Source organism: Apodemus sylvaticus, chromosome 3 (genome assembly GCF_947179515.1).
Source record: "Apodemus sylvaticus chromosome 3, mApoSyl1.1, whole genome shotgun sequence".
Taxonomy (NCBI): Eukaryota; Metazoa; Chordata; class Mammalia; order Rodentia; family Muridae; genus Apodemus; species Apodemus sylvaticus.
Genome location: NC_067474.1, coordinates 155,302,995 through 155,326,563, shown reverse-complemented (window position 1 = coordinate 155,326,563; position 23,569 = coordinate 155,302,995). Strand labels below are relative to the sequence as shown.

The following is a 23,569-nucleotide window of genomic DNA, read 5'->3' as shown; positions in this document are numbered from 1 at the left end:
CAGTATAGACTGGCCGGATGATGAGTTTTGGTTTTCTGAGAGAGTTTGGTATTCTTGCTAAATAATCCTAGTTAGGCTCAAATTTACAGCAATCCTCCTGCCTCAGCCTCCCGAGTGTTGGGACTACAGGTGTATGCCAGGGTGCACCACCAGACCCAGGGCTACTGTATTTCTTCGGTCAACATTTCTCCTTAGAAATGTGAACTTTGGCCAGGCAGCAGTGGTGTCTGAGGCCAGCCTGGTCTGCAGAGTGAGTTCCTGGACAGCCAGGGCTACGCAGAGAAACCCTGTCTTGCAAAATAAGCTTGGATGGAAGGATGGCGGCCCATCAGTTAAGAGCACTGATGATGGCAGAGGATTCGGATCCAGTTCCCAGCCCCCACTGGTGGCTCTCGGTGTCTGACTCTCCAGGTCTAGAGGATCAGTCCTACACCCCCTCTGGCCTCCGCCGGGACACGCGTGTACACATGCACGTACTCAGGCACACATCAAAATTAAACGATTTAATGTAGGAAGGGAAGCAACATGAGCTGCGTGGGTCAGCGCTCCGGATTGTCCTTGCCTGCAGCCACTCCACAGAAAGCATTTTTGGATCCTTACCCTGCTCGCTCACAAGGCCTTGAGGCTTTGTCAGGACACTGTCTGTCTTGCCTTCAGGAACACACGCTCAGACAGTTGTCACTTTGGGGAGAGCACACAGCATCTCAAACAGTAGGTTAGCTGCTAGGAGGGCTGTGTTGCCTGTGAGGGAGAGAGAGCCTTGAAGCTGGCACACCTCCCCGAAGTCCACTCACAAGGCCTCTCGCCTTCTGGCCTTCCCAGAGCCCTGGCTTCGGAACTCGTGCTATCTGCCTGTGAACGCGCCTTCAGTCCCTACCAAGCATCTTTCGGAGACTGTATGAGAATTCTGAGGGACCTTTGATACTAATGGCTGCTCAAGGCCCACCCTCAGGCCAGTAGGCCTAACTGGAAGCATTTTTCTTTCTTCCACAGTTAGAATTACAGGGGTGACATCTGCTCTGCCCAGGTGTTAGCTGATGCAACCCCCTGCTTCACAGCAAAGCACGCTTTGCAAATTCACTTCTCAATGAACTGTCAAAGGCGGTACCACTGAGCCACCCTGTCACTAAACAGCCACACCTGGCACCTCCCAAGGGGTTCGTTCCTTGCATGAGCTCATCATACCTGTCAGGTTGGTGGTAACAGGCTTCTTTCTTCGATTCGGGATGTTCTTCACAGGGTCCCTGAGGTGAACACCCACTGAGGCCTAACTCATTAGATGAATCTAATTTAAACTAACAGCCACCAGAGGATCATTCCTCCTCACTCACCAGAGAGATCGTAAGGCGGGGAAACCTCCACAAGATCGCAGCCCACCACATTCAGGCCTTGGCAGCCCCGGATGATCTCTAGAGCCTGCCCAAGGTGAATGAGACAGTCATTTCCAAGGAGAAGCAACCAGTCTACACACAGATACCCACCCTTGACCTAGGCGTGTGCCAGCTACAGCCAAGCTGGTGGCCCAGGTGCACAGTTCACAGCACACGGCCCCTCTACTAGGGGCTCCGTAGTGTGGTAGCGGGGTCGAGCAAACCAGGCAATGTCATGTGTCCAGATCCTAGAGACAGGTAGTTTTCAGGAAACAGCCTGGGTGAAGGGAGGCTTTCCCGAAGTACTAACAGTTTAAGAAACTAACAAAAGAACATTCTGGGCAAAGACACAGGCTGCGGCACAGAAACAAGATAGGCGCAGGGACATGGATATGACTGACTCTGGGTGGGGGTGGGGTTTAGGAACAGGTACACAGACCTTACCAACGAAATCTCCATCCTGCACATGAAAATCAGGGGGCTTAGGGTTGCCCCAGAAATGCTCTGGATAGGATGGAATGGCTGTGAGAGGTGGTTATGAGCATCCTTTCTTGGAAGATGCAGGCAATTTCCTTACACCTCAGACAACCTGCCACACAGACCCAGCCCCCAAGGACACAGTGATTAGGGCAATGGGAAAAAAAACCCCGCCCTTGCAGATCTCAGCACAGCCCATGAGGCTTGGCTCCAGAATGCTCCGGCCACCTGGAGAGGTAGTGGTCTCCACATATGCACTTCACAAACTGAGCCATAAGAGCTTAGTATGTGGTGTTTCGGCTTGAGGCTGGGAATCCACAGAACTTTGTTCATAGTGCGCATGTGTGCTACTACGGAGTTAGACTCCGAAGTTCAGTGTTCTCCAGGAACTGACTATAGATGAACTAGAGGTGGAGAGGATAATAGAGGGCCGGGTGGTGGTGGCGCACGCCTGTAATCCCAGCACTCGGGAGGCAGAGGCAGGCGGATCTCTGAGTTCGAGGCCAGCTTGGATTACAGAGTGAATCCCAGGACAGCCAGGGCTACACAGAGAAACCCTGTCTCAAGAGGAGGAGGAGGAGGAGGAGGAGGAGGAGGAGGAGGAGGAGGAGGAGGAAGAGGAAGAAGAAGAAGAAGAAGAAGAAGAAGAAGAAGAAGAAGAAGAAGAAGAAGAAGAAGAAGAAGAAGAAGAAGAAGAAGAAGAAGAAGAAAAGAAGAATTCTCAGAGCTCTGGAGTAGGGCACTTACTTTGTATCTGTAAGGTCTGGGTTTAATCCCCAGCTACAAACCAAGAAATTAGAACGCCACAGACAAGCAGCTCAAAGCAATGCCTCATTCCTACTGTCGGCATGACAACCTCATTACATGGTGAAATGACATCATGGTCTACAGATTTCATGTTCATGAACCACACAGCCCAGTTTTTTTTCTAATCTCTTATTTACTATTTCAAGTAAGTTTACAATTTTGTGTTGGGTGCTATCCACAGCTATCCTTAGCCAAAGAAGAAGGTCCCCTGAGTCCTGAAGACTGTAGGGCTCCGGCAACTGTACTGTGAAGAATACACCCTTTGCAGAGAGATGATGGTGCACACCTTTGATTCCAGCCCTTGGGAGGGAGAGGCAGGCAGATCTCTGAGTTTGAGGCTAGCCTAATCTATAGGAATTTTAGGACAGTCAGGGCTGTCTGGGGTGGGGGTACAAAAACCCACTAGTCAAGAGTGCTTGTTGCTTTTGCAGAGAACCCACATTAGGAGGCTTCCAACCACCTGTAAATCTAGCTCCAGCAGGATCTGATGCTTTTTCTGGCCTCTGTGAGAACTTGTACACACAGGTTCTCTCTGTCTCTCTGTCTCTGTCTCTGTCTCTGTCTCTCTCCCTCGCATGGGTGGGTGGGGAGAGAGGCATGGAGTGGGGGACACACACATAAAGAATAACCCCTAGCTGGGCGGTGGTGGCACACACCTTTAATCCCAGCACTTGGGAGGCAGAGACAGGCGGATTTCTGAGTTCGAGGCCAGTCTGGTCTACAGAGTGAGTTCCAGGACAGTCAGTGCTACACAGAGAAACCCTGACTCAGAAAAGACAAAAAGCAAAAAACAAAAAACAAAAAAAAAACAAAAACAAAAAAAAGAACACCCCCTCCAGGAATCCACCAGGGAAGTCCACTTACCTGACTAGGGGTAAGCCCAGCGATTTCCGGTGTCCCCGTTCCCGGGGCATAGGCGGGGTCCAAGGCATCTATGGCAAAGCTGATATAAAGAGGCGTGCCCCCCATCTGCTGCCTGACCTCTGCCATCAGGGGCACCAGTGACTTCATCCAACAGTCTTCAGCCAGGACCACACGGAAGCCCTGCGCAGGCCGGAGTCAAACCAATCAGAGAGCTGGAGGTGAGAGCTGGTCCCGGGCTTTCCTAACACATGCACATCCAGTCTGACTGCAGCTTTCACGAGGCAATCCACAGTCCCCGCTCTAGCGATGATGTTAGGAAGCAAGGTCAAGGCTGACCTGAGTGTTGTTATGAGAAAGAAGCTCTTCTAAAACCAAGCGTGAGAAACTTGGTCACTTGTGCTTCTAGATGCTCCTGTCCATTACACTGGGCTTGGTCTCTAAATCAAAGGTCCGGACAGTTGAGACGGCTTGGCTAGGGTAGAGGTGCTTGCTGCCAAGCCTGACGGCCTGAGTTCAATCCCCAAGACCCCACCCAGTGGAAGGGAACCGGCTCCACCAGTGTTCTCTGACCTCCATACTTACTCCGAGGCACTCACGCACGTAGAATAAATAAATATAATTAAAAGCAAAGTAAAATGAAGGAGCAGATGATGTGGTGACCCACACCTTTAATCCCACCACTCAGAGGGAGAGGCAGGTGGATTGCTGAGCGTTTGAGACTAGCCTGGTCTACATAGCAAATACCGGGACAGCCAGGGCTACATAATGAGACCTTGGTCCAAAAAAAGGGACCAGGGTGTTTGTGTGGAAGTCTTACACTGTGCTCAGATCAGGGCTTTTCATCTTCCAGGAGTTAAGATAAACACTAAAAGGCTTCAGCCCTAACTCAGGTCCACACCCCACTTCCACCCCCCAGGTATTTACTTTCTGCTTAATTCTGCTGCATAGCAACAGGCAGCTTCTGCCTCATTAATGTCTCCCAGGCACAGCAGCTCACACCTGCCGTCCCGAAAACTCAGGAGGCTGAGGCAGAAGGATCACCATGAGTAGCGGGCCAGCCTGGGCTACAGAATAAGATCCTGTATCAACACAAAAGCAGAAATCAACAACAACCAAGAACAATACTCTTGCCACATGACTCACTTGATTCAAACTCAGCTTTTCGTCTCCACTTGCTTTTTCATGTGTGTGTGTGTGTGTGTGTGTGTGTGTGAGAGAGAGAGAGAGAGAGAGAGAGAGAGAGAGAGAGAGCAGGCACACACACTTTTGGAGTTGTTTCTCTGCTTCCATTATGAGGGTGCTGGGGAATCAAACCCAGGTCATCCAACTTAATGGCAAGCCCCTTTACTCTCTGAACCATGGAGCCAGCCCATTTTTGGTTTTATCCTCAAACAAGGTCTCATGTAGCCCGGGCTTGCCAGGAATTCAATATGAAACTGTAAAAAGCGTTGCATTCTGTGCTGCCACACCTAGCCCCAGCCTCGCTTTCTGAACTTCAGTAAAGCACCTATTGACTCCCTCTTTGACAAGGCAGAAGATACTCTGCCTGGTAGAGCAGGGGGTGGGGGGGTGGGGGGGTGCCACATCCATCACCTGGCTCCGACTGTATCTGTAGGGATCCAGGGTCCTGGAGGAGCCCCGGATGCCGATCTGCACCACTCGCTTGCCATCCAGAAGCCCCTCATCCACGCTTCGGCGGAAAGGTGTCCGGTGATAGACCTTCTGCTCCAGAGCTTTGTCCGTAGTGTTGGTGTGGGCACCCACGTGCACTAAACCCACGGGGCCATGCCTGGGGGCAAAAACGGCATCTCAGGAGTCAAGGGTCCTGGTATCCTGCCTGCCTCGCATCTGTTTTCTGTGTTCAGCTCACCTAGGAGAAACCAGACAGAAGCAGACAGGACTGGCCTGTCACTGCGAGTTTCAGAGAGAAGGACAATGGCTAAACCGGTCAGTGCCACCTGTTCTAAGGCACGAGTGGGATGTTCGGAGCCTGTTCCTCTCCATCAGCCCTGTTGGACTCGACTAATGAACACAGTCCACGCTAGTGGGAGGCTACAACAGCTCGAGACAAGACTGACCCCACGCCCACCCTGAGTCATGATGCTACCCATGTACCCCTCCACCCCGTCAGGATGTTATCCACGTGCCCTCTCAGAATGCCCAATCAGAATGCTGCCCACATGCCTTCCCCCAAACAAATTCTGAAGCCCCCCTCCCTTCCTCCTCTACCTCCCTCCAACTAAATCAGCCAAAGTTGATTGGTATGAGTAAGCTTGCGGCTCCTGAAAAATCTACTTTCTGTTGTCCAGGCAAAGAAGGAGTCTATGGGGGGGGGCAGGGGTGGAGGAGGATTTCCTCCCCTACCCCCACCCCCATCAATATTTGTATTTGGCTTGCATAAAAAAACAAATAGAGGTAGTTGGGGTTGTATATCTCCCACTGGACTCATCAGCCAACTGAAAACACAGTGTGTGTGTGTGTGTGTGTGTGTGTGTGTGTGTGTGTAGACCACAGCAGATCTAGGCTAAACTGATGACTGATGGACACACGTGGAGTCTTAGTTTTGAGCCACAGAAAACAACTCAGTGGGGAATTTCCAATAACCCTTCTACACCCACCCCACCCCACCACGCTCCCACTGTGGTCACTTGGTGTCACCTACTAGCAACCTGGCTTAGCTCCTGAATGTTGCAACCTTGGGACTTACTTCTTTGCCACAGCTTGCAGTATGGGATATGTGATTGTATGGTCTCCACCTACAGAGAGGAAATAGGACACATCTGCAAACAAGCAAGGCCATCACGGGTGACAGTCCTGAAGTCCCCAGCCCTGCCACCCTTTCAGGTATTCTACAGAACTGTATCCACAGCTAAATGGCCATGGGTGGCATTTTAAAAGGAAAATGTTTTTCCCCATCTATGGCATGGTATTTGATCATACTGTGAGATTGTGTCGTTTTCCAGAAAAAGCTGTCACTAGTTGTGCTGTGGCTCAGTCTCAGTGCATATCTTCCTTTGATCCTTCTGGCTGGGATACAGACACACCCTTAGTACACACACCTTTAATCCCAAACAAGAAACTAGTTTGTAGAAGGAAGCACCCGTGTTTGAAAATGATGTCGAATTGAGGAATCAGAGAAAGATCTGACAGAATCCAGTGTGCCCCGCTCTCGGGAGAAGAGGGAGAGAAAAGAGGTGACTTAAGAGAGCGATGCTGAGGAGAGAGGCAGTTCTGGGAGAGCTGTGCAGAGACAGGCTGCAGAGAGAGAACAAGCTAGACACAGCTGAGGTCAAGCAGAGCAATTCAGTCAGAGGCCAAGCGGGAAGCCAGATTGAATCAGTCAGCCTGGAGAGGAGCCTGAGCCAGCCGAACTGAACCAGCCAGCCAGAGCTCAGGAAGAACAAGAAAGGGTGAGCTTGGTCAGCAGTAAGTCTCACAGGCTGAAAACATCCTAGGCCTTGATAAGATCGTATAGAAGCTTCCAGGACTAGACCTAGGCGAGCAGATGGAGGTGGTAAGCCTCCCAGACACCAATTACATCTGTCCAATCAAAGCTACTTTTATCGCCATCCCTTCTCGGCAGAGACCGGAGCTGCAGAGACGGCTCAAGCACACACTGTTCACCACTCATCCCTCACCTCAGGCCGCTCACAAACCATCTAGAACCCCAACTCCAGGGGACCAATACCCACCTGCACAAACCCACACTAATACACATCAGAGGAAAATACATAAATCAGGCTTATGAGTTGTACTACAAAACAGCTCTGCCCTACAGCTCTCCCCAGGATGGAGTGAACGGCCTGTGTCTGCATTGCCTGATATGGTAGCTGAAGATCCAACTTTACCTTTGTTTTGGCTTTTATTTGTGTGTGTGTGTGTGTGTGTGTGTGTGTGTATCTGTCTGTCTGACTATCTGTCTGTGTCTCTGTGTGTGTGTGTATGTCTGTGTGCCTGTGTCTGTGTGTCTGTGTGTGTGTCTATGTGTGTCTCTGTGTGTCTGTGTGTCTATGTGTTTATGTGTCTATATGTGTATATGTGTGTGTGTTTGTGTGTGTCTGTCTGTGTCTCTGTGTGTGTGTTTGTCTGTGTGAGTCTGTATGTGTGTCTATGTGTGTGTTTCTGTGTGTGTGTTTGTCTGTGTGAGTCTGTATGTGTGTGTGTCTATGTGTGTCTGTGTGTCTATGTGTGTCTGTGTGTGTCTATGTGTCTGTGTGAGTATCTCTCTGTATGTGTGACAGTGTGTCTGTGTGTAAGTCTGTGTATATATGTCTGTGTCTGTGTGTTTGTGTGTGTGAGTGTCTATGTGTCTGTGTCTGTCTGTGTGTGTTTCTGTGTGTGTGTTTGTCTGTGTGAGTCTGTATGTGTGTCTGTGTGTGTGTCTATGTGTGTCTGTGTGTGTATCTCTCTGTATGTGTGACAGTGTGTGTGTAAGTCTGTGTGTATATGTCTATGTCTATGTGTTTGTGTGTCTGAGAGTGTCTATGTGTCTGTGTGTGTTATGTATGACTGACTGCCTATGTGTGGAGATCAGAGAAAAATGTGTAGGAGTCAGTTCCCTCCTACAGTATGTTCCAGCTCAAGTTCAGGTCATTCGGCCCACATATGTGGCAAGCATTTTCACACAGGGAGTCATCTCTATAACTCACACATCTTACTTTAATTTTTTTGGTAAAGATTTAATTATTCTTACTTTTGTGTGTTTGAGTGTTTTGCCTGCATGTATGTCTCTGTACCTCATCCATGCCTTGTGCCCTCAGAGGTCAGAAGAAGACCTTGAGTCCCCTGGAGTCAACTGGAGTCAACAGTTCTGGCTGTGAGCTGAGACCTGAATCATCTACAAGAACAGCCAGTGCTCTTAAGCCCTGAGCCATCGCTCCAGCCCAGGACTTCAGTTAGTTTTAGCATGGCTAACGGTTGCCCTATTTTGTTTGTTTACTTATTAATTTTTGCAAAGGGGTTGAACTCAGAGCCCCACACATGCCAGGCAAGTGCTCCAACACACTAATCTCATCATCGCTTGTCCTTTGGTTTTTGTGTTAAGACAGGGGTTCTCTGTGCAGCACTGGCTGTTCTAGAACTCATTCTGTAGACCAAGGCTGGCCTCGAACACCCAAGGCCTCTGCCTCCCACATCTGTTTGTTTGTTTGTTTGTTTGTTTGTTTGTTTGTTTGTTTCAAGACAGGGTTTCTCTGTGTAGCCCTGGCTGTCCAGGAACTCACTCTGTAGACCAGGCTGGCCTTTAACTCAGAAATCCACCTGCCTCTGCCTCCCCAGTGCTGGGATTAAAGGCGTGCGCCACCACTGCCAGGCACCACATCTGTTTTCAAGAAATAATTTTGAGGGCTGGCTGACATAGCTACTGAGACCTGAACCCAAGTCCTCCATAACTGCGATACCACCTCTCCAGTCCTGTATAGGAAAACTTCTGATCATACTTATACCTGACCCCATCTCTAGTCCCTCCTACTCCCTCTGCTACCCTCCTTTCCAACACAGCTTTCTCCCAGCTTTGTGCCTCGCCCTCCCCAAACCCCACCCTTAGGATTTATTTATTATATGTGAATACACTGTTGCTGTCTTCAGACACCCCAGAAGAGGGCATCAAATCCCATTACAGATGGTTGTGAGCCACCATGTGGTTGCTGGGATTTGAACTCAGGACCTCTGGAAGAGGAATCAGTGCTCTTAACTGCTGAGCCATTTCTCCAACCCAGTGCCACTTCCACTACCCTGGCTGCCACCTCCTCCTGCTCCTCCTCCTGTCCCTCCTTCTTCTTTTTTAAATCTCATTGAGCTTAGTGTCAGGTCCAAAGAAAACTCCACTTCCCCAAATTCTGGCCGCTTTCCTCAGGAACCTGTGAAGTTGTTTCCCCTCTACTGAAGGGAGCCATTTCCCTCCCGACTGGCAGGCAGGACAAATGGCTGGGTGTGGCGCCTGTAAGATAAGCCCGTGCGGGCTCCAGGCTCCCTCAGAAGTACAGTTACACTTTTCAGAGTCCACGCTAACATCCTAGACCTCTCAGCTCTTTCCTCCCCTGCCCTAAATGTCCCCAGCTCACCGGCTTCCCTCCCCCAGCTCCTCAGTCTCCTTATAGTCCTGCTATTCCTTGGGCTCCGATTTTCTTTTGTCCCATCTCTTGGTTCTCTCTCTCTCTCTCTCTCTCTCTCTCTCTCTCTCCTCCCTGCCCCCTCTGGAGGTCATATTCAGTCTTCCTTTTATCGCCTTCTGAACTCTTCCAGATGTTTCTGACTCCTTGCTCTCTTATCTACAATAACAACTGTCCCCATAACTGCACCCTGGAGCAGACATGTTGTCTTATACATTTAGTGTTGCTTGGACATATCTAGGTATGGAGGTATGCTGTTGTTATATCTAGGTATGGAGGTATGCTGTTGTTATTATATCTAGGTATGGAGGTATGCTGTTGTTATTATATCTAGGTATGGAGGTATGCTGTTGTTATTATATCTAGGTATAGAGGTATGCTGTTATTTGCTGGAATTTTTCTTCCCTTCACTGTTTTTGAAGCTTGTGGCAGGATCTCACCAAGTTGCCCAGGCTAGCCTTGAACTCTCTCTGCAGCACAGACTGGCTTTGACCTTGTGGTCCCCTCCCTACCGTGGTCTCAGAAGTAGGTAGGATTACAGGCTACCCTGATGAGCAGTACAAGCTTATGCAGAGGATCAGTATTGATCTTTGTTGACAGTAACAAGAGCTGAGGTGTAGTGAAGCTTCAAATATTCAAAGCACAGAGATGAGCTGCTGAACTACGTGCCCCACCCATAAAGCAGTGAGATAGCCCACGGTCTCTCACGCCACCGCCACCTATTGACAGTCAAGCACCTAGCAGCACAGATCCGACTGTAAGACAGCTTGTGAGATCTGGGTTGAGTTGCCAAAAATTGGCGGCCTGAAGCCTCCCTCCCTACTCTGCCACACCCAGTAACTAGGTCATCCAAATTAACAGAAATTAACAGGAATATAAATAAACCCACTCACATTGTTTAAATGTGTGAACCAAAGTAGAGAGGGAAAGGGACCAGTGCCCCACACATTGATGGAAATCCTGACCAGTTCACGTACCCTCTGGAGGGTAGGCGAGGTGGCTCAGCCGGTAGGGATGCTTGCCACCAAGCCTGAAGACCTGTATTTGTTTGACCCCAGGACCCACATGGTAGAAGGAGACAACCGCTCCCAAAAGTTGTATTCTGACCTCTCTATGTGTACTGTGACACATGTGTGTGCGTGGACACACACTAAGCAAATAAATGTAAAAGGAAAAGAAAAACGTAAGGAATGAAAGAAAGGCCCTCTTGCAATTCTCACAGTCAGTAAAAACTTTTTTTTTTTTTTGTTTTTTTCGAGACAGGGTTTCTCTGTGTAGCCCTGGCTGTCCTGGAACTTACTTTGTAGACCAGGCTGGCCTCAAACTCAGAAATCCGCCTGCCTCTGCCTCCCAGAGTGCTGGGATTACAGGCGTGCACCACCACCGTCCGGCTCACTAAAAACTTTTTTGTCTGTGAAGTTGAGAAGCTACAACTGAGCCCCTGTTGATAGCCTTCTCCAGCTCTGGATGGAGGACTGGGAGGGGGAGGAGGATGACAGGGCTGAGATGGAGGACTGGGAGGACTGTGAGGTGTTAGTATTCTGTCTAAGCTCCACCCCACACTTACCTGGCAATAGCCAGGTATGCCTCGCCCCATAGACCTGGCCCACTATAAAAGGGGCTGCTCGCCCCTCCTCTCTCTCTCTCTCTCTCTGCTCTCTCTCATCCTACTCTCATCTCTCTGCCCCTTGGGATCTCCTCCTCTCCCCCCTCTCCACATAGTCATGGCCGGGCCAGCCTCCACTCCTCTCTACTCTCTCTCTCTCTCTCTCTCTCTGCCTTTTTTTACCTCTAACTCCCATCCTCTCCCCTGAATAAATTCTATTCTATACCATGCCTGTGTGTGTGTGGTCCCTCAGGGGGAAGAGGTGCTTGGACACGGGCCTGCCTGGGCACCCCCTTCCCCCACACCGCCGTGCCACACTCCCTTAACCCCATTCTCTCTTCTTAAGCCCCCTTTCACTGATGCATTGGCCTTTCATGAGGGAGATGGGTGACTTTCATGCAGGGGTAGAACATTTGAAAAAGGCAAAAAAAAAAAATCTACAACTTAATTAGCGAAGATCAATACTATTTTAAGATAGTAATATTTAAAAAAATTAATGCGAGCCAGGCAGTGGTGGTGCACACCGGTAATCCCAGCACTCGGGAGGCAGAGGCAGGTGGATTTCGAGTCCGAGGCCAGCCTGGTCTACAGAGTGAGTTCCAGGACAGCCAGAAACCCTGTCTCGAAAAACCAGGGGGAAAAAAAGCGACAAGAAACTCTTGTATGAACAACAAGAAAACCAGTAGCACAGAGTCCCCTAGTCACACTGGGGCTTGGGGCAACAGCAGGAATAGGTTACTTATCCTGCTTTATTGATTTGACTGCTGATTTCGTTTCTGCCCCAGGACAAATGCCTCACTGGCCTTACCCTACCTTACCCGCCCTCCCGTTTTGTTTTGTTTTGTTTTGTTTTGTTTTGTTTTCCTGAGACAGGGTCTGACTAAGGAGTCTCTGTGCCAACCCTCCCACAATATTAAATATCCTTTCCCCCAGAACCAAACTGAATGAATTTGACGTTCACAGTAGCTTCCCCTGGAGAAACAGCTGCCCATGGGCCCGTATTGAATAACCGCCCTCCCTCGCCCCACCGCCCGGCTGGCTGGCCGGAGAAGCAGCACCTGCCCTCGCTCCCAGCCATTACCCAAGGTCAGAGGAATGCAGCCAGCTTCCAGGATGTTCTGATAGGCCTCTCGAATTAGCTGGCAGCTGTCCTGGAGGTTGTAGAGGTTGACGTTCACGTTGCCTAGGTCTGCAACCCTGAGGGACTGGAAGGGGAGGGCTCCTGTGCTGGGATTGACAGCTCCCAGCATCAGTGACTCCTCCCGGATGCGATGGGGTCCAAATCTGCAGAAGAGTCACCTGTGTCAGCTGCCGGGGCTCTGAAGGCTCTCTGCGTCTAAATGGCGCTTCTCTCTCGACGCCTAATATTTGGCACAGGTGACTGACTCTGTGCTGTGGGATTGCCTTTTCAACCTGTAACCACTAGCAGCCAACAGCACATCTTCCCACATCCTGCAAAAGGCACGTCTGGATAGTACCAGATATCACTATTGCCACTGGGTCTAAAACAACCCCCTCTGAGAACCATTCATCTGCCCATATTTGGGCCTTTTTGGAAAAAACTTGGGAGTTTTTGGTTTTCGGGCCTTGCTATGTTACCCAAGGTAGCCCAAAACTCACCATGTAGTCCAAGATCACCTCAAACTCTCAATCCTCCTGCCTCAGCCCCTGGAGTGCTGGAATTATCAGCATGCATGATCACAGCAGGTTAACTGTTTCTGATCATGTTGAGTTTACCACCTTTCCACTTACTACAGTATCTGTGATGGTTTGTATAAGCTGGGCCCAGGGAGTGGCACTATTAGAAAGTGTGGCCTTGCTGGAGTGGGTGTGGCCCTGGTGGAGTAGGTGTGGCCTTGTTGGAGTGGGTGTGCCACTGTGGGCGTGGACTATGAGACCCTCATCCTAGTTGCCTGGAAGTCAGTCTTCCGCTAGCAGCCTTCAGATGAAGATGTAGAACTCTCAGCTCCTCCTGCCCCACGCCTGCCTGGATGTTGCCATGTTCCCACCTTGATGACAATGGACAGAACCTCTGAACCTGTAAGCCACTCCCAATTAAATGTTGTCCTTATAAGAGTTGCTTTGGTCATGATGTCTGTTCACAGCAGTAAAATCCTGAGACAGTATCTGAGGCTGGTTTTTTTTTTTTTTTTTTTTTTTTTTGCTAATACACAAATGGCTCAGACAGTAAAGCACTTACTGTGTAAGCAGAAGGGTTCAGTTTTTATCCCTAGAACCCATATATAACTGCCAGGGGGCGTGGCACCTGCTTGGAATCCCAGCACTGAACAATCAGGACCGGTTAGTAAAGGATGCATGCTTGGGCTGGGCAGTGGTGGCGCACGTCTTTAATCCCAGTGCTTGGGAGGCAGAGGCAGGAGGATTTCTGAGTTCAAGGCCAGCCTGGTCTACAAAGTGAGTTCCAGGACAGCCAGGGCTACACAGAGAAACCCTGTCTTAAAAAAACCAACAACAAAAAAAGGATGCACCAGTCTAGTCTACTCCGTGAATTCAAGGCCAGTGAGAGACCCCATCTCCAACAAGGCAGTGAGTGCTACAGAAGATGACTCGGAGGGCTGTTCCCAGCCTCTCTCCACATGCGTGTATATGAGCATGCATGCATATGCATTGAGCACACATATGAATTAAAAAATATTTTTTCCTCTGTGTAACCAAGCCCTGGCTATCCTGGGACAGTGGTCTTGAACTCATAGAGATCCACCTGCCTCCGCCTCCCAAGTGCTGGGAGTAAAGCTGTGCACCACCATGCCCGGCTTCTGTTAAATGTTTTGTAAAGGGACTGGAGAGATGGCTCATCAGTTAGGAGCACTGGCTGCTCCTACAGAAGATCTCAGTTTGGTTCCTAGCAGCCACATGGCAGCACACAGTTGTCCCTAACTCCAGTCCTAGCAGATCCAACACTGTCCTCTTCTGGCTATTTGACATCAGGCAGAGATGTGGTGTATAATCATACATGCCGACAAAAACATACGTACGCATAAAATAAAAATAAATATTTTAAAAAAACTTTAGGCCGGGCAGTGGTGGCGCATGCCTGTAATCCCAGCACTCGGGAGGCAGAGGCAGGTGGATTTCTGAGGTCGAGGCCAGACTGGTCTACAGAGTGAGTTCCAGGACAGCCAGGGCTACACAGAGAAACCTTGTCTCGAAAAACCAGAAAGAGAGAAAGAAAGAAAGAAAGAAAGAGAAAAAGAAAGAAAGAAAGAAAGAAAGAAAGAAAGAAAGAAAGAAAGAAAGAAAGAAAGAAAGAAAAAAGAAAGAATTTAGCTTGCCTTTAATCCCAGGATTTGGGAGGCAGAGGCAGGTGGATTTCTGTGAGTTCAAGGCCAGCCTGGTCTATATAACAAGTTCCAGGGCATCCAGAGCTGTTACCCAGAGAAACCCTGTCTTGAAAAAATTTTTATTTTTTAAAGTACTCCCCTGTGATACACTCTACATTGTTCTTTGCCTGTTTGTCATTTCAAGATCAAAACCCAGGGAGATCAAACCCAGGGCTCCTTGAAAGCTGAGTAGGAGCTTTGTCCTTCCATGCACAGGTTCAGGAGTCTGGCCGCCGCCACTTTATTAGAAGGCATTAGATAAATCCTTGATCTCTGTTTCTATTTCCTGGTCTTTAGAATAACGATGTTATTTATTTCATGGTGTGGTTATAAAAATTAAAACGAGGTCACCTTTGCAAAATGTCCTGGGTTCGTTGACATTTAATAAATGACAGCTTTTAAAATTCAGCCCGATACAGTCAGATGTGATGGGCCAAAGCAAAAGCCGCTGATGCTTACTAATTAAGAAAATAGATTTTATGTCTCTTTGACTTTGATAGCTAGAGGTCTGGGGAAGGGAAACGACTTCTGTTCTCAAAGCAGTATCCCCTGGGATGTAACGAGGGTAGTGTGCACACCTAGCATCCCAGAGAGGCTGGGGGGTGGGTTCTAGAAACTCTCCTGGCTTGCTAATGCAGCCCAGGCCAGTGTTTCTGAGCTGCCTCAGCTTTCTGGGCTACACAGAAGTCATTCTGGACCACTAAGGACCCTGAGATATCATGACTGGCTTTCCAATCCCCGAGCTAAGCCCTTGGCATTGCTTGTTGAGGGAAGAGAGAAATCAGTTTCTCCACTGCCCTCTCTGATCCCCAAAAGACCTGGGTAAAAACATGTTTGCCCGCCTGTGTGCCTTCTGCACTTCTAGTTACTATGCCCAGCCACGTGTCCCCAGCCCAGGTGCTTCTGCCCTTACCTTGCCCCAGGTCGGTTGGAAGTCCCAGTATCCAGAGGCACACCAACGAAAGCAGCGTCCAGCCCCTTGGGGGAGGACTGCAGAGGCAGGCGCATCATGGAACAGACGCCCACCGGCTGTACCAGTGACTCAGAGCTGGGGGACTGGGGGGGTGGGGTATCTGAAGCCTGGCGGATCCCGGGGCGCCCAGGACAGTAAAACCCCGCAGAGGGACGCCACGTGGCCGCCCCAGACCCTGCTCCCCGGGCCCAGCTGGACCTCAGCAGCCGCAGCATGCTGCCTAATCAGGAGCCCAAGCAGGCCAGCATGCCAGTCCCCAGTTGCAGGGTTCAAAGGGCGGGGACACCCTAGGATGAAAGAGGCTGGGAGGGCCCCAAAGCCCAAGCGTTTCTCCACCTGCCCAGCTCTGGACTTCAGCCCCGGATGGTCAATGCGCCAGGTCGAGGCTCCCCATTCAAGCCCACCTGCCCCACCCCAGGTTTGTCATTGCAAGGAACCCCCTCCCCCCAACACCTGGCTTTTGGCTGGCTCTCCTCTTCGGAGTAATTTTATTTGGCTTTGTTTGTGGCAGTTGTGTTGTTTTGTTAACAAATGGTTTCATTTGTAGCCCAGGCAGATACGGAACTTTTATAGCCCAGGTTGGCTTTCAGTGCAGATAACAGGCTCAACAAAAGTAACATTGTGGTGGTGTTTGGGTTTCTTTTTGCTGTTTTAAGGCAGCACAGGCTGGCCTCCAGCTTGTCCTGTAGCTGAGGATCACTCTGAACTCCAGTCTCCTGTCTCAACCTCTCAAATCCTGGGATTACACAATCATAGATTATGTGTGTGTGTGTCTGTGTGTGTATGTACATGTGTGGTGTGTAGTTTAGTATATATATATATTATATGTTATATATATTATGTTATATATTTTATATGTATTATATATTATATACATTATATTATAAATTATATATATTATATATTGTGTTAAGAAATGTCTTGAGGTCTACAGAGAAACCTCAGAAGGAAAGAGCCCGCTCTGCTCTTACAGAGCACCCAGGTTCAGTTCTTGCCTCCCACATCATCAGGAGCTGACAACTACCTGTTACTCCAGGTTCCATTGGCTCCTGCTAGGGCCCTGAGGCGGCCACACACACATGCACACAGACACAAGAACAAACATGCACACACATGCACACAGACACAAGAACAAACACATGACTATAAGGTGAGAAGAAAAGACAAAAGAAATGTTTGGGGTTGGGATTCTCAGGGAACAGCATTTCTTTTTAATTGAGACAGGGTAGAACTCACTGTTGACTAGGCTGCCCTTACAATCACAGTGATCCACCTGCCTCAGCACAGAATGAAGGCGTTTGACACCAGGCTCAGCACTTTTCTTTCTTTCTTTTTTTTTTAAGGTTTATTTATTTATTATATGTGAGTACACTGTAACTGTCTTCAGACACCAGAAGAAAGCATAAGATGTCTTTTCTCTTTTCAGATGGTTGCGAACCACCATGTGGGTGCTAGGATTTGAACTCATGACCTTTTGGAAGAACAGTCGGTGCTCTTACCCACTGAGCCATCTCTCCAGCCCCAGCACTTTTCTTTTTAAAGGATAGCCAGGGGTAGGATATTTGCCTCATATCTGCAAAGACCTTCAGTTGTACTCTGAGTAAAGAGAGTATAAAATAAAACTGCATGACAGTTGGGTGTTATTGTGTCAGCTTTTAATCGGAGCACTCAGAAGGCAGAGGGCGAAGGGGGTCTCGGTGAGTGTGAAGTCAGCCCGGTCTACACTGGGAACACTAGCCTAGCTCGACCTACATTACATAGTGGCGTCCTTCCTGTTGTTGTTGCTGCTGCTGCTGTTTTGTTTGTTTGGTTGGTCGGTTGGATGGTTTGGTTTTATGAGAGACAGGGTTTCTCTGTGTAGCCCTGGCTGTCCTGGAACTCCCTCTATACACCAGGCTGTCCTAGAACTCAGAGATCTGCCTGCCTCTGCCTCCCTAGAGCTGGGATTAAAGGCCTGCGCCACCACTGCCTGTTGGGACATCCTAGGTTTTTTGTTTTTTGTTTAAAGTTTGTAATGCGTTCCAAAAATAGAATAATGAGCTATAGGAAAAGGCACAGCACCAGCAAGTCTGCTAAGGAACTGTCCTTTCTTTAATTCTAAAGAAAGGAAAAAAAAATTACTGTGTGTGTGGGGGGGTGGGGGTGGGGGGTAAGATGGCTCTATTGGTGAAGGCATCAGCTGGCAAGCTGAAGAAACTGAGTTGAATCCAGAAGAGAACTGACTCCTAACGGTTGTCCTCTGACTGCCACAGGAGCATCTTGGCACAAGTGCGCAAGCATGCACAAAATAAATGTGTGTGGGACAGAGGGACCACAAACAATTGTGATGTGTATTTGTGTGACTTGGTATTTTGTGTAAGTGAATCAGAAAGAACTGGGAGAGCCGGGCGGTGGCGGTGCACGCCTTTGGTGCCAGCACTCGGGGGGCAGAGGCAGGCGGAGCTCTGTGAGATCGAGGCCAGCCTGGTCTGCGGAATGAGTTCTTGGACAGACAGCCACAGCTACACAGAGAAACCCTGACTTGCCTTGATGCAAAGGTCACACATGAGGTTCCACGGCTGGCCCTCACTCTAGGATGGACAAGGGAAGACAGGGCAGAGTTCTTTGAGGCCAGTCATGGGTGCTTAGTGTTAGAGGAGGCTTCGGAGCAAGTCTGGCTATTTTCCAGAGTGAATGTAATAACCTGTTCCTCTCGATGCTGCTTCTAACATGGATTCTTTCCCATCACTTGTCCTTGAACACGTTGTTTTCTCATGACTGGTTTTCTTTTCATTCATCTCATAAATATTTATGGCACGTACTGTGCATAGGGCACACTGTGCCTGTGCTTGCCGAAACCCTCCCTCTTCACGCCCAAAGCGTGGCCTCTGGTTTCTCCACCTCCCTGCTTTCCTCAAGGCAACCTCTTCTCATAGCGAAGTGATGGCTTTCTTCTGCAGAGGATTCCTCATTCAGGGAAGCTTCTACAGTCTGATGTCCCGCCCTGTCATGCCCACAAAGGAGGCACCAGCTCTGCTTTGGAACATCGGCTGATTTCACCTCAGCGGCCAAGTGAAAGTGAAAAGTGGTGCACACCTGTAACCCCAGGTGTGGTGCTGCACACCTGTAACCCCAGGTGTGGTGCTGCACACCTGTAACCCCAGGTGTGGTGCTGCACACCTGTAACCCCAGGTGTGGTGCTGCACACCTGTAACCCCAGGTGTGGTGGTATGCACACCTGTAACCCCAGGTGTGGGGGTATGCACACCTGTAACCCCAGGTGTGGGGGTATGCACACCTGTAACCCCAGGTGTGGTGCTGCACACCTGTAACCCCAGGTGTGGTGCTGCACACCTGTAACCCCAGGTGTGGGGGTATGCACACCTGTAACCCCAGGTGTGGGGGTATGCACACCTGTAACCCCAGGTGTGGTGCTGCACACCTGTAACCCCAGGTGTGGTGCTGCACACCTGTAACCCCAGGTGTGGGGGTATGCACATCTGTAACCCCAGGTGTGGGGGTATGCACACCTGTAACCCCATGTGTGGGGGTATGCACACCTGTAACCCCAGGTGTGGTGCTGCACACCTGTAACCCCAGGTGTGGGGGTATGCACACCTGTAACCCCAGGTGTGGGGGTATGCACATCTGTAACCCCAGGTGTGGTGCTGCACACCTGTAACCCCAGGTGTGGTGCTGCACACCTGTAACCCCAGGTGTGGGGGTATGCACATCTGTAACCCCAGGTGTGGGGGTATGCACACCTGTAACCCCATGTGTGGGGGTATGCACACCTGTAACCCCAGGTGTGGTGCTGCACACCTGTAACCCCAGGTGTGGTGCTGCACACCTGTAACCCCAGGTGTGGTGCTGTACACCTGTAACCCCAGGTGTGGTGCTGCACACCTGTAACCCCAGGTGTGGTGCTGTACACCTGTAACCCCAGGTGTGGGGGTATGCACACCTGTAACCCCAGGTGTGGGGGTATGCACACCTGTAACCCCAGGTGTGGTGGTATGCACACCTGTAACCCCAGGTGTGGGGGTATGCACACCTGTAACCCCAGGTGTGGGGGTATGCACACCTGTAACCCCAGGTGTGGGGGTATGCACATCTGTAACCCCAGGTGTGGGGGTATGCACACCTGTAACCCCAGGTGTGGGGGTATGCACACCTGTAACCCCAGGTGTGGGGGTATGCACACCTGTAACCCCAGGTGTGGGGGTATGCACACCTGTAACCCCAGGTGTGGTGGTGCATACCTGTAACCCCAGCACTCAGGATGCAGAGCAGGTGGATCTCTGAGTTTGAGGCCAGCCTGGACTACAGAGAGTTCCAGGGCATCCAGGGCTTGAAAGAAAGAAAGAAAAGCAAGCAAGCAAGAAAGAAAAGAAAGAAAGAAAGAAAGAAAGAAAGAAAGAAAGAAAGAAAGAAAGAAAGAAAGAAAGAAAGAAAGAAAGATAAAGTAAATGGGTTGGAGAGATGACTCTTCAGATAAAAGCACTGGCTACTTTCAGAGGACCCAGGTTCAGTTCCTAGCAAGGTAGCTCACAACCATCTGTAACTTTAGCTCCAGGTATCTGGTGCCTTCTTCTGGCCTCCACCAGCACCAAGAATGTAAAAAGAGCATACACATGCAGGCAGGCTGTCTCAGTTAGGGCGTTACTGCTGCGAACAGACACCATGATCAATGCAACTTTTTTTTCCCCTCTTAAACCATTCATTCTCCTTACTGGAAGGTGTGCATCCCTAGGGTGGATAAACACAGAACACTGCATGCAGTGAGGTTCGAAGAACAGCGGTGCAGGTAAGTGTGGCCAGGATTCAAGCGAAGGTGAGCCCATGTTCCAGCCCTCGTTGGCTGCATTCAGGTCGTAATCGTTGATGTAGCCAGGGCTGATGTGCAGGCGATCGGACAGCAGGTCGAACAGCAGCTTGCTCTAGTTGCAGTTCTGGGCGTCACCGATCTTGCCAATGCTGTGCAGGCTGTAGAGGGCGCAGGGATCGTTCGTGCCCCTAAAAGTCATGAGCTGGTCCCGGACCATGTGCACTGCGATGTACTGAGCGGGCTTGCAGGTGACCTGTGCCAGCTGCTGGGCGAGCTCGGAGAGAGACCCCTTTGGCACGGAGGTGCGCAGGGAACATTGGTGTTCACGATGAACATAGACATGGCGGTGGAGAGACTGCAAGCGAGGACCCGAGGTTGGCCAAAAGCACAGTGTGGACCAACGCAACTCTTATAAGGACAACATTTAATTGGGGCTGGCTTACAGGTTCAGAGGTTCAGTCCATTATCATCAAGGCAGGAACATGACAGTGTCCAGGCAGGTGTGGGGCAGGAGGAGCTGAGAGTTCTACATCTTCATGTGAAGGCTGCTAGCAGAATACTCACTTCAAGGCAGCTAGGATGAGGGTCTTAAAGCCCACATTCACAGTGACACACCTACTCCAACAGGCCACACCTTCTAATAGTGCCACTCCCTAGGCCAAGCATATACAAACCATCAAACAGGCAAAACCATATACAGAAAAATAAATTAAAAATAAACGTTAACAAAAGCCTACCTTAAGATATATATGGATAGATAGATAGATAGATAGATAGATAGATAGATAGATAGATAGATTTAAATCCCCACCCCAGGGCTCCTGGGTGACCTGCAGTTGGAAAACAGCCGGTGGGGACAGGCGCCCATGCTGGGCAGAGCAACCCAGGCAGCCAATCCTAGTCCGAGTTCCCTGTGTCTGGCCACATCCAGCTAGACAGCCATTTTGAACTGTGATGGCCGTCTCAGTAACACAAGGGCAGGGTGATGTCACACAATGTCTGAGGTGCACAGACATCGGCCAGGACAATGACCAAGCAGACAGAGGAAGGAAAGTGTGTTCAAATCAGAGCTCCGAAATACTTTCTCTTCGAATCTATGACTTTCCTCCAACACCGTTCTCTAGTTTACTTCAATGGAACGTTCAGGAGAAGAAACTGAATATCATATAGTTCCCATCCATCATCCCCCAACCCCCCCCCCCACCCCATCCTCCCACTGCTGGGGATGAAAAGCTAGCGCTCTTCCAATAAACTTCATTCCGAGCTCTTACACTTTCCTTTATGCAAAAGGAAGGCTTTGTCCCTGCAAACTCCAATACAGGTTTCATTCTCGCGGCTGCTTTGAACCTTGTACAAATCAGGTAAATGCTGTGTGAGTGCATGAATGATTGACAGACAGGATCCCAGGCTGTGCAGACCCACTCTAGGGGTGATGACAGCTTTGGAAAAAACAAACACATGCCAGTGCCAGTGGGCGCTGGAGTGTGAGGAAATGCCTGTGTGGGTCTCTCTGTCCTGTTCGGTGAGGCGAGGCTTCTGTAGGTGTCAGCACTTGAAACTTGTCTCTGCTTGCGGGAGCGCAGGTCTGACCGCGGGGTGAGACCAGCCTGTGTACATCTCAGGACACCGCGTTGTTATCAACACCACCTCCGCGGCTTCAGTCCTCTTGTTTTGCTTGGTTTTTTTGTTTTTTTCTACTTAAGGCCAGTCTCCAACTCTCAATCCCCTGCATCGGTTTTCTCAGTACTACAATTATAGGCCCACAGCACCATGCCAGGCTAACGTCTTTTTTGTTTGCTTGTTTTGTATTCAGAGACAGGGTTTCCCTTTGTAGCCCAGGCTGTCCTAGAACTAGGTCTTTAGACCATGCTTGGTCCTGCCCCTGCCTCTCAGATGCTGGGATTAAAGGTGTGTCCCACCACACCCAGCTATATGTATCTGAGGTGCTTGGGGGCCAGAAGAGAGCGTTGGATCTCCTGGAACTGGAATTACAGATGGTTATGAGCATTGTGTGGGTGCTGGAAATAGAAGCTGGGTCCGCTGGAAGTGACCACTGAGAGGCCTCTCCAGCCTCAATAACATTTGTAAACCCATGCTTAAGAGTGTTAGTCCTCTTTCTGCTGCTATAACAAAATATCTGAAGCTGGTTACTTATAGTTATTAGCCTTGAACTGCAAATCTATTAGCAGAGTATTGGTCTTAATTTTTTTTATAAAAGATTTTATATATGTGAGTACACTGTCACTGTCTTCCGACACAGAAGATGTCAGATCTCATCATAGATGGTTGTGAGCCACCATGTGGTTGCTGGGAATTGAACTCAGGACCTCTGGCAGAGCAGTCGGTGCTCTTAACTACTGAGCCATCTCTCCAGCCCCAGGGTACTGGTCTTGACACAAATGAGGCCCTGGGGTTGGTTCCCAGCACAGTACAAATTCATGTCTGGTGGCTTGTGAATTTATAACAGCATTTGCGAGGTAGGAGTGGGAAGATCTGGAGTTCAAGGTTATCTTGGGCTACAGAAGGTGTTGGGGGGGGTGGGGTGGCCTGGGATACATGAGACCCCGAGAGAGAGGAGAGGAATCCAGTTTTGGAGTCTGAAGGTGTAAGACTCTGGCGAGCCTTAACTTAGCAGAGACCCCTGAGTGAACAACATGGCGACGGGAATCAATGTAAAAAGCAAGAGGAATTTTATTCAATCCAGCGCGCTGGGGTCGCCCTGCTCATGAGGAGAGAACCTCCACAAGCAGCCCTTCCTCAGGGCAGCCGCCATTAGGCACAATGTGATGGGCTTTGTTAGGGGATGAGGTAGGTGGCAAAGGACTTTGGGCCTTTCCTAGTAGCAGGAAACACCCTGTGGTCTGAGGAATGTAATTTAGCCTTTCAAAGTTTCTGAGTTTTCCCTATATTTTTTTTAAAGAGGACCTTTATTTATTTACTTATTTATTTATTATATGTAAGTACACTGTAGCTGTCTTCAGACACTCCAGAAGAGGGAGTCAGATCCCATTACAGATGGTTGTGAGCCAGCATGTGGTTGGCTCAGATCCTTAGGAAGAGCAACTGGTTGCTCTTAACCACTGAGACATCTCACCAGCCTGAGTTAACCCTTTCACAACAACACTATCGTGTCAGGCCCTGAAAGAAGGCTTCGTGATATAAGGCATCCAGTAGCAGGCAGCACATGACAGTGACCAGACAGGAAGAAGGAAGG

General features: G+C 49.7%; 1 protein-coding gene and 1 pseudogene across 2 annotated transcripts; both read right to left on the bottom strand.

Moving 5' to 3' along the window:
- Positions 1-488: 488 nt before the first annotated feature.
- Agmat (agmatinase) lies at positions 489-15,763 on the bottom strand. 2 transcript variants are annotated; one of them, XM_052177961.1, is made up of 7 exons: positions 15,489-15,763; positions 12,316-12,518; positions 6,226-6,298; positions 5,112-5,307; positions 3,519-3,698; positions 1,332-1,416; positions 489-741 (listed from the first exon to the last, which is right to left on the bottom strand). In XM_052177961.1, exons 1-7 carry the CDS (start codon positions 15,761-15,763, stop codon positions 668-670), a joined length of 1,086 nt encoding a protein of 361 aa, XP_052033921.1. In that variant the 3' UTR covers positions 489-667. The 2 variants fall into 2 exon arrangements, with proteins under 2 accessions (XP_052033921.1, XP_052033922.1); XM_052177962.1 differs by having other exon boundaries at positions 6,226-6,274.
- Positions 15,764-18,583: 2,820 nt separating this feature from the next.
- On the bottom strand, positions 18,584-21,055 carry LOC127680385 (macrophage migration inhibitory factor-like; annotated as a pseudogene).
- Positions 21,056-23,569: the final 2,514 nt, after the last annotated feature.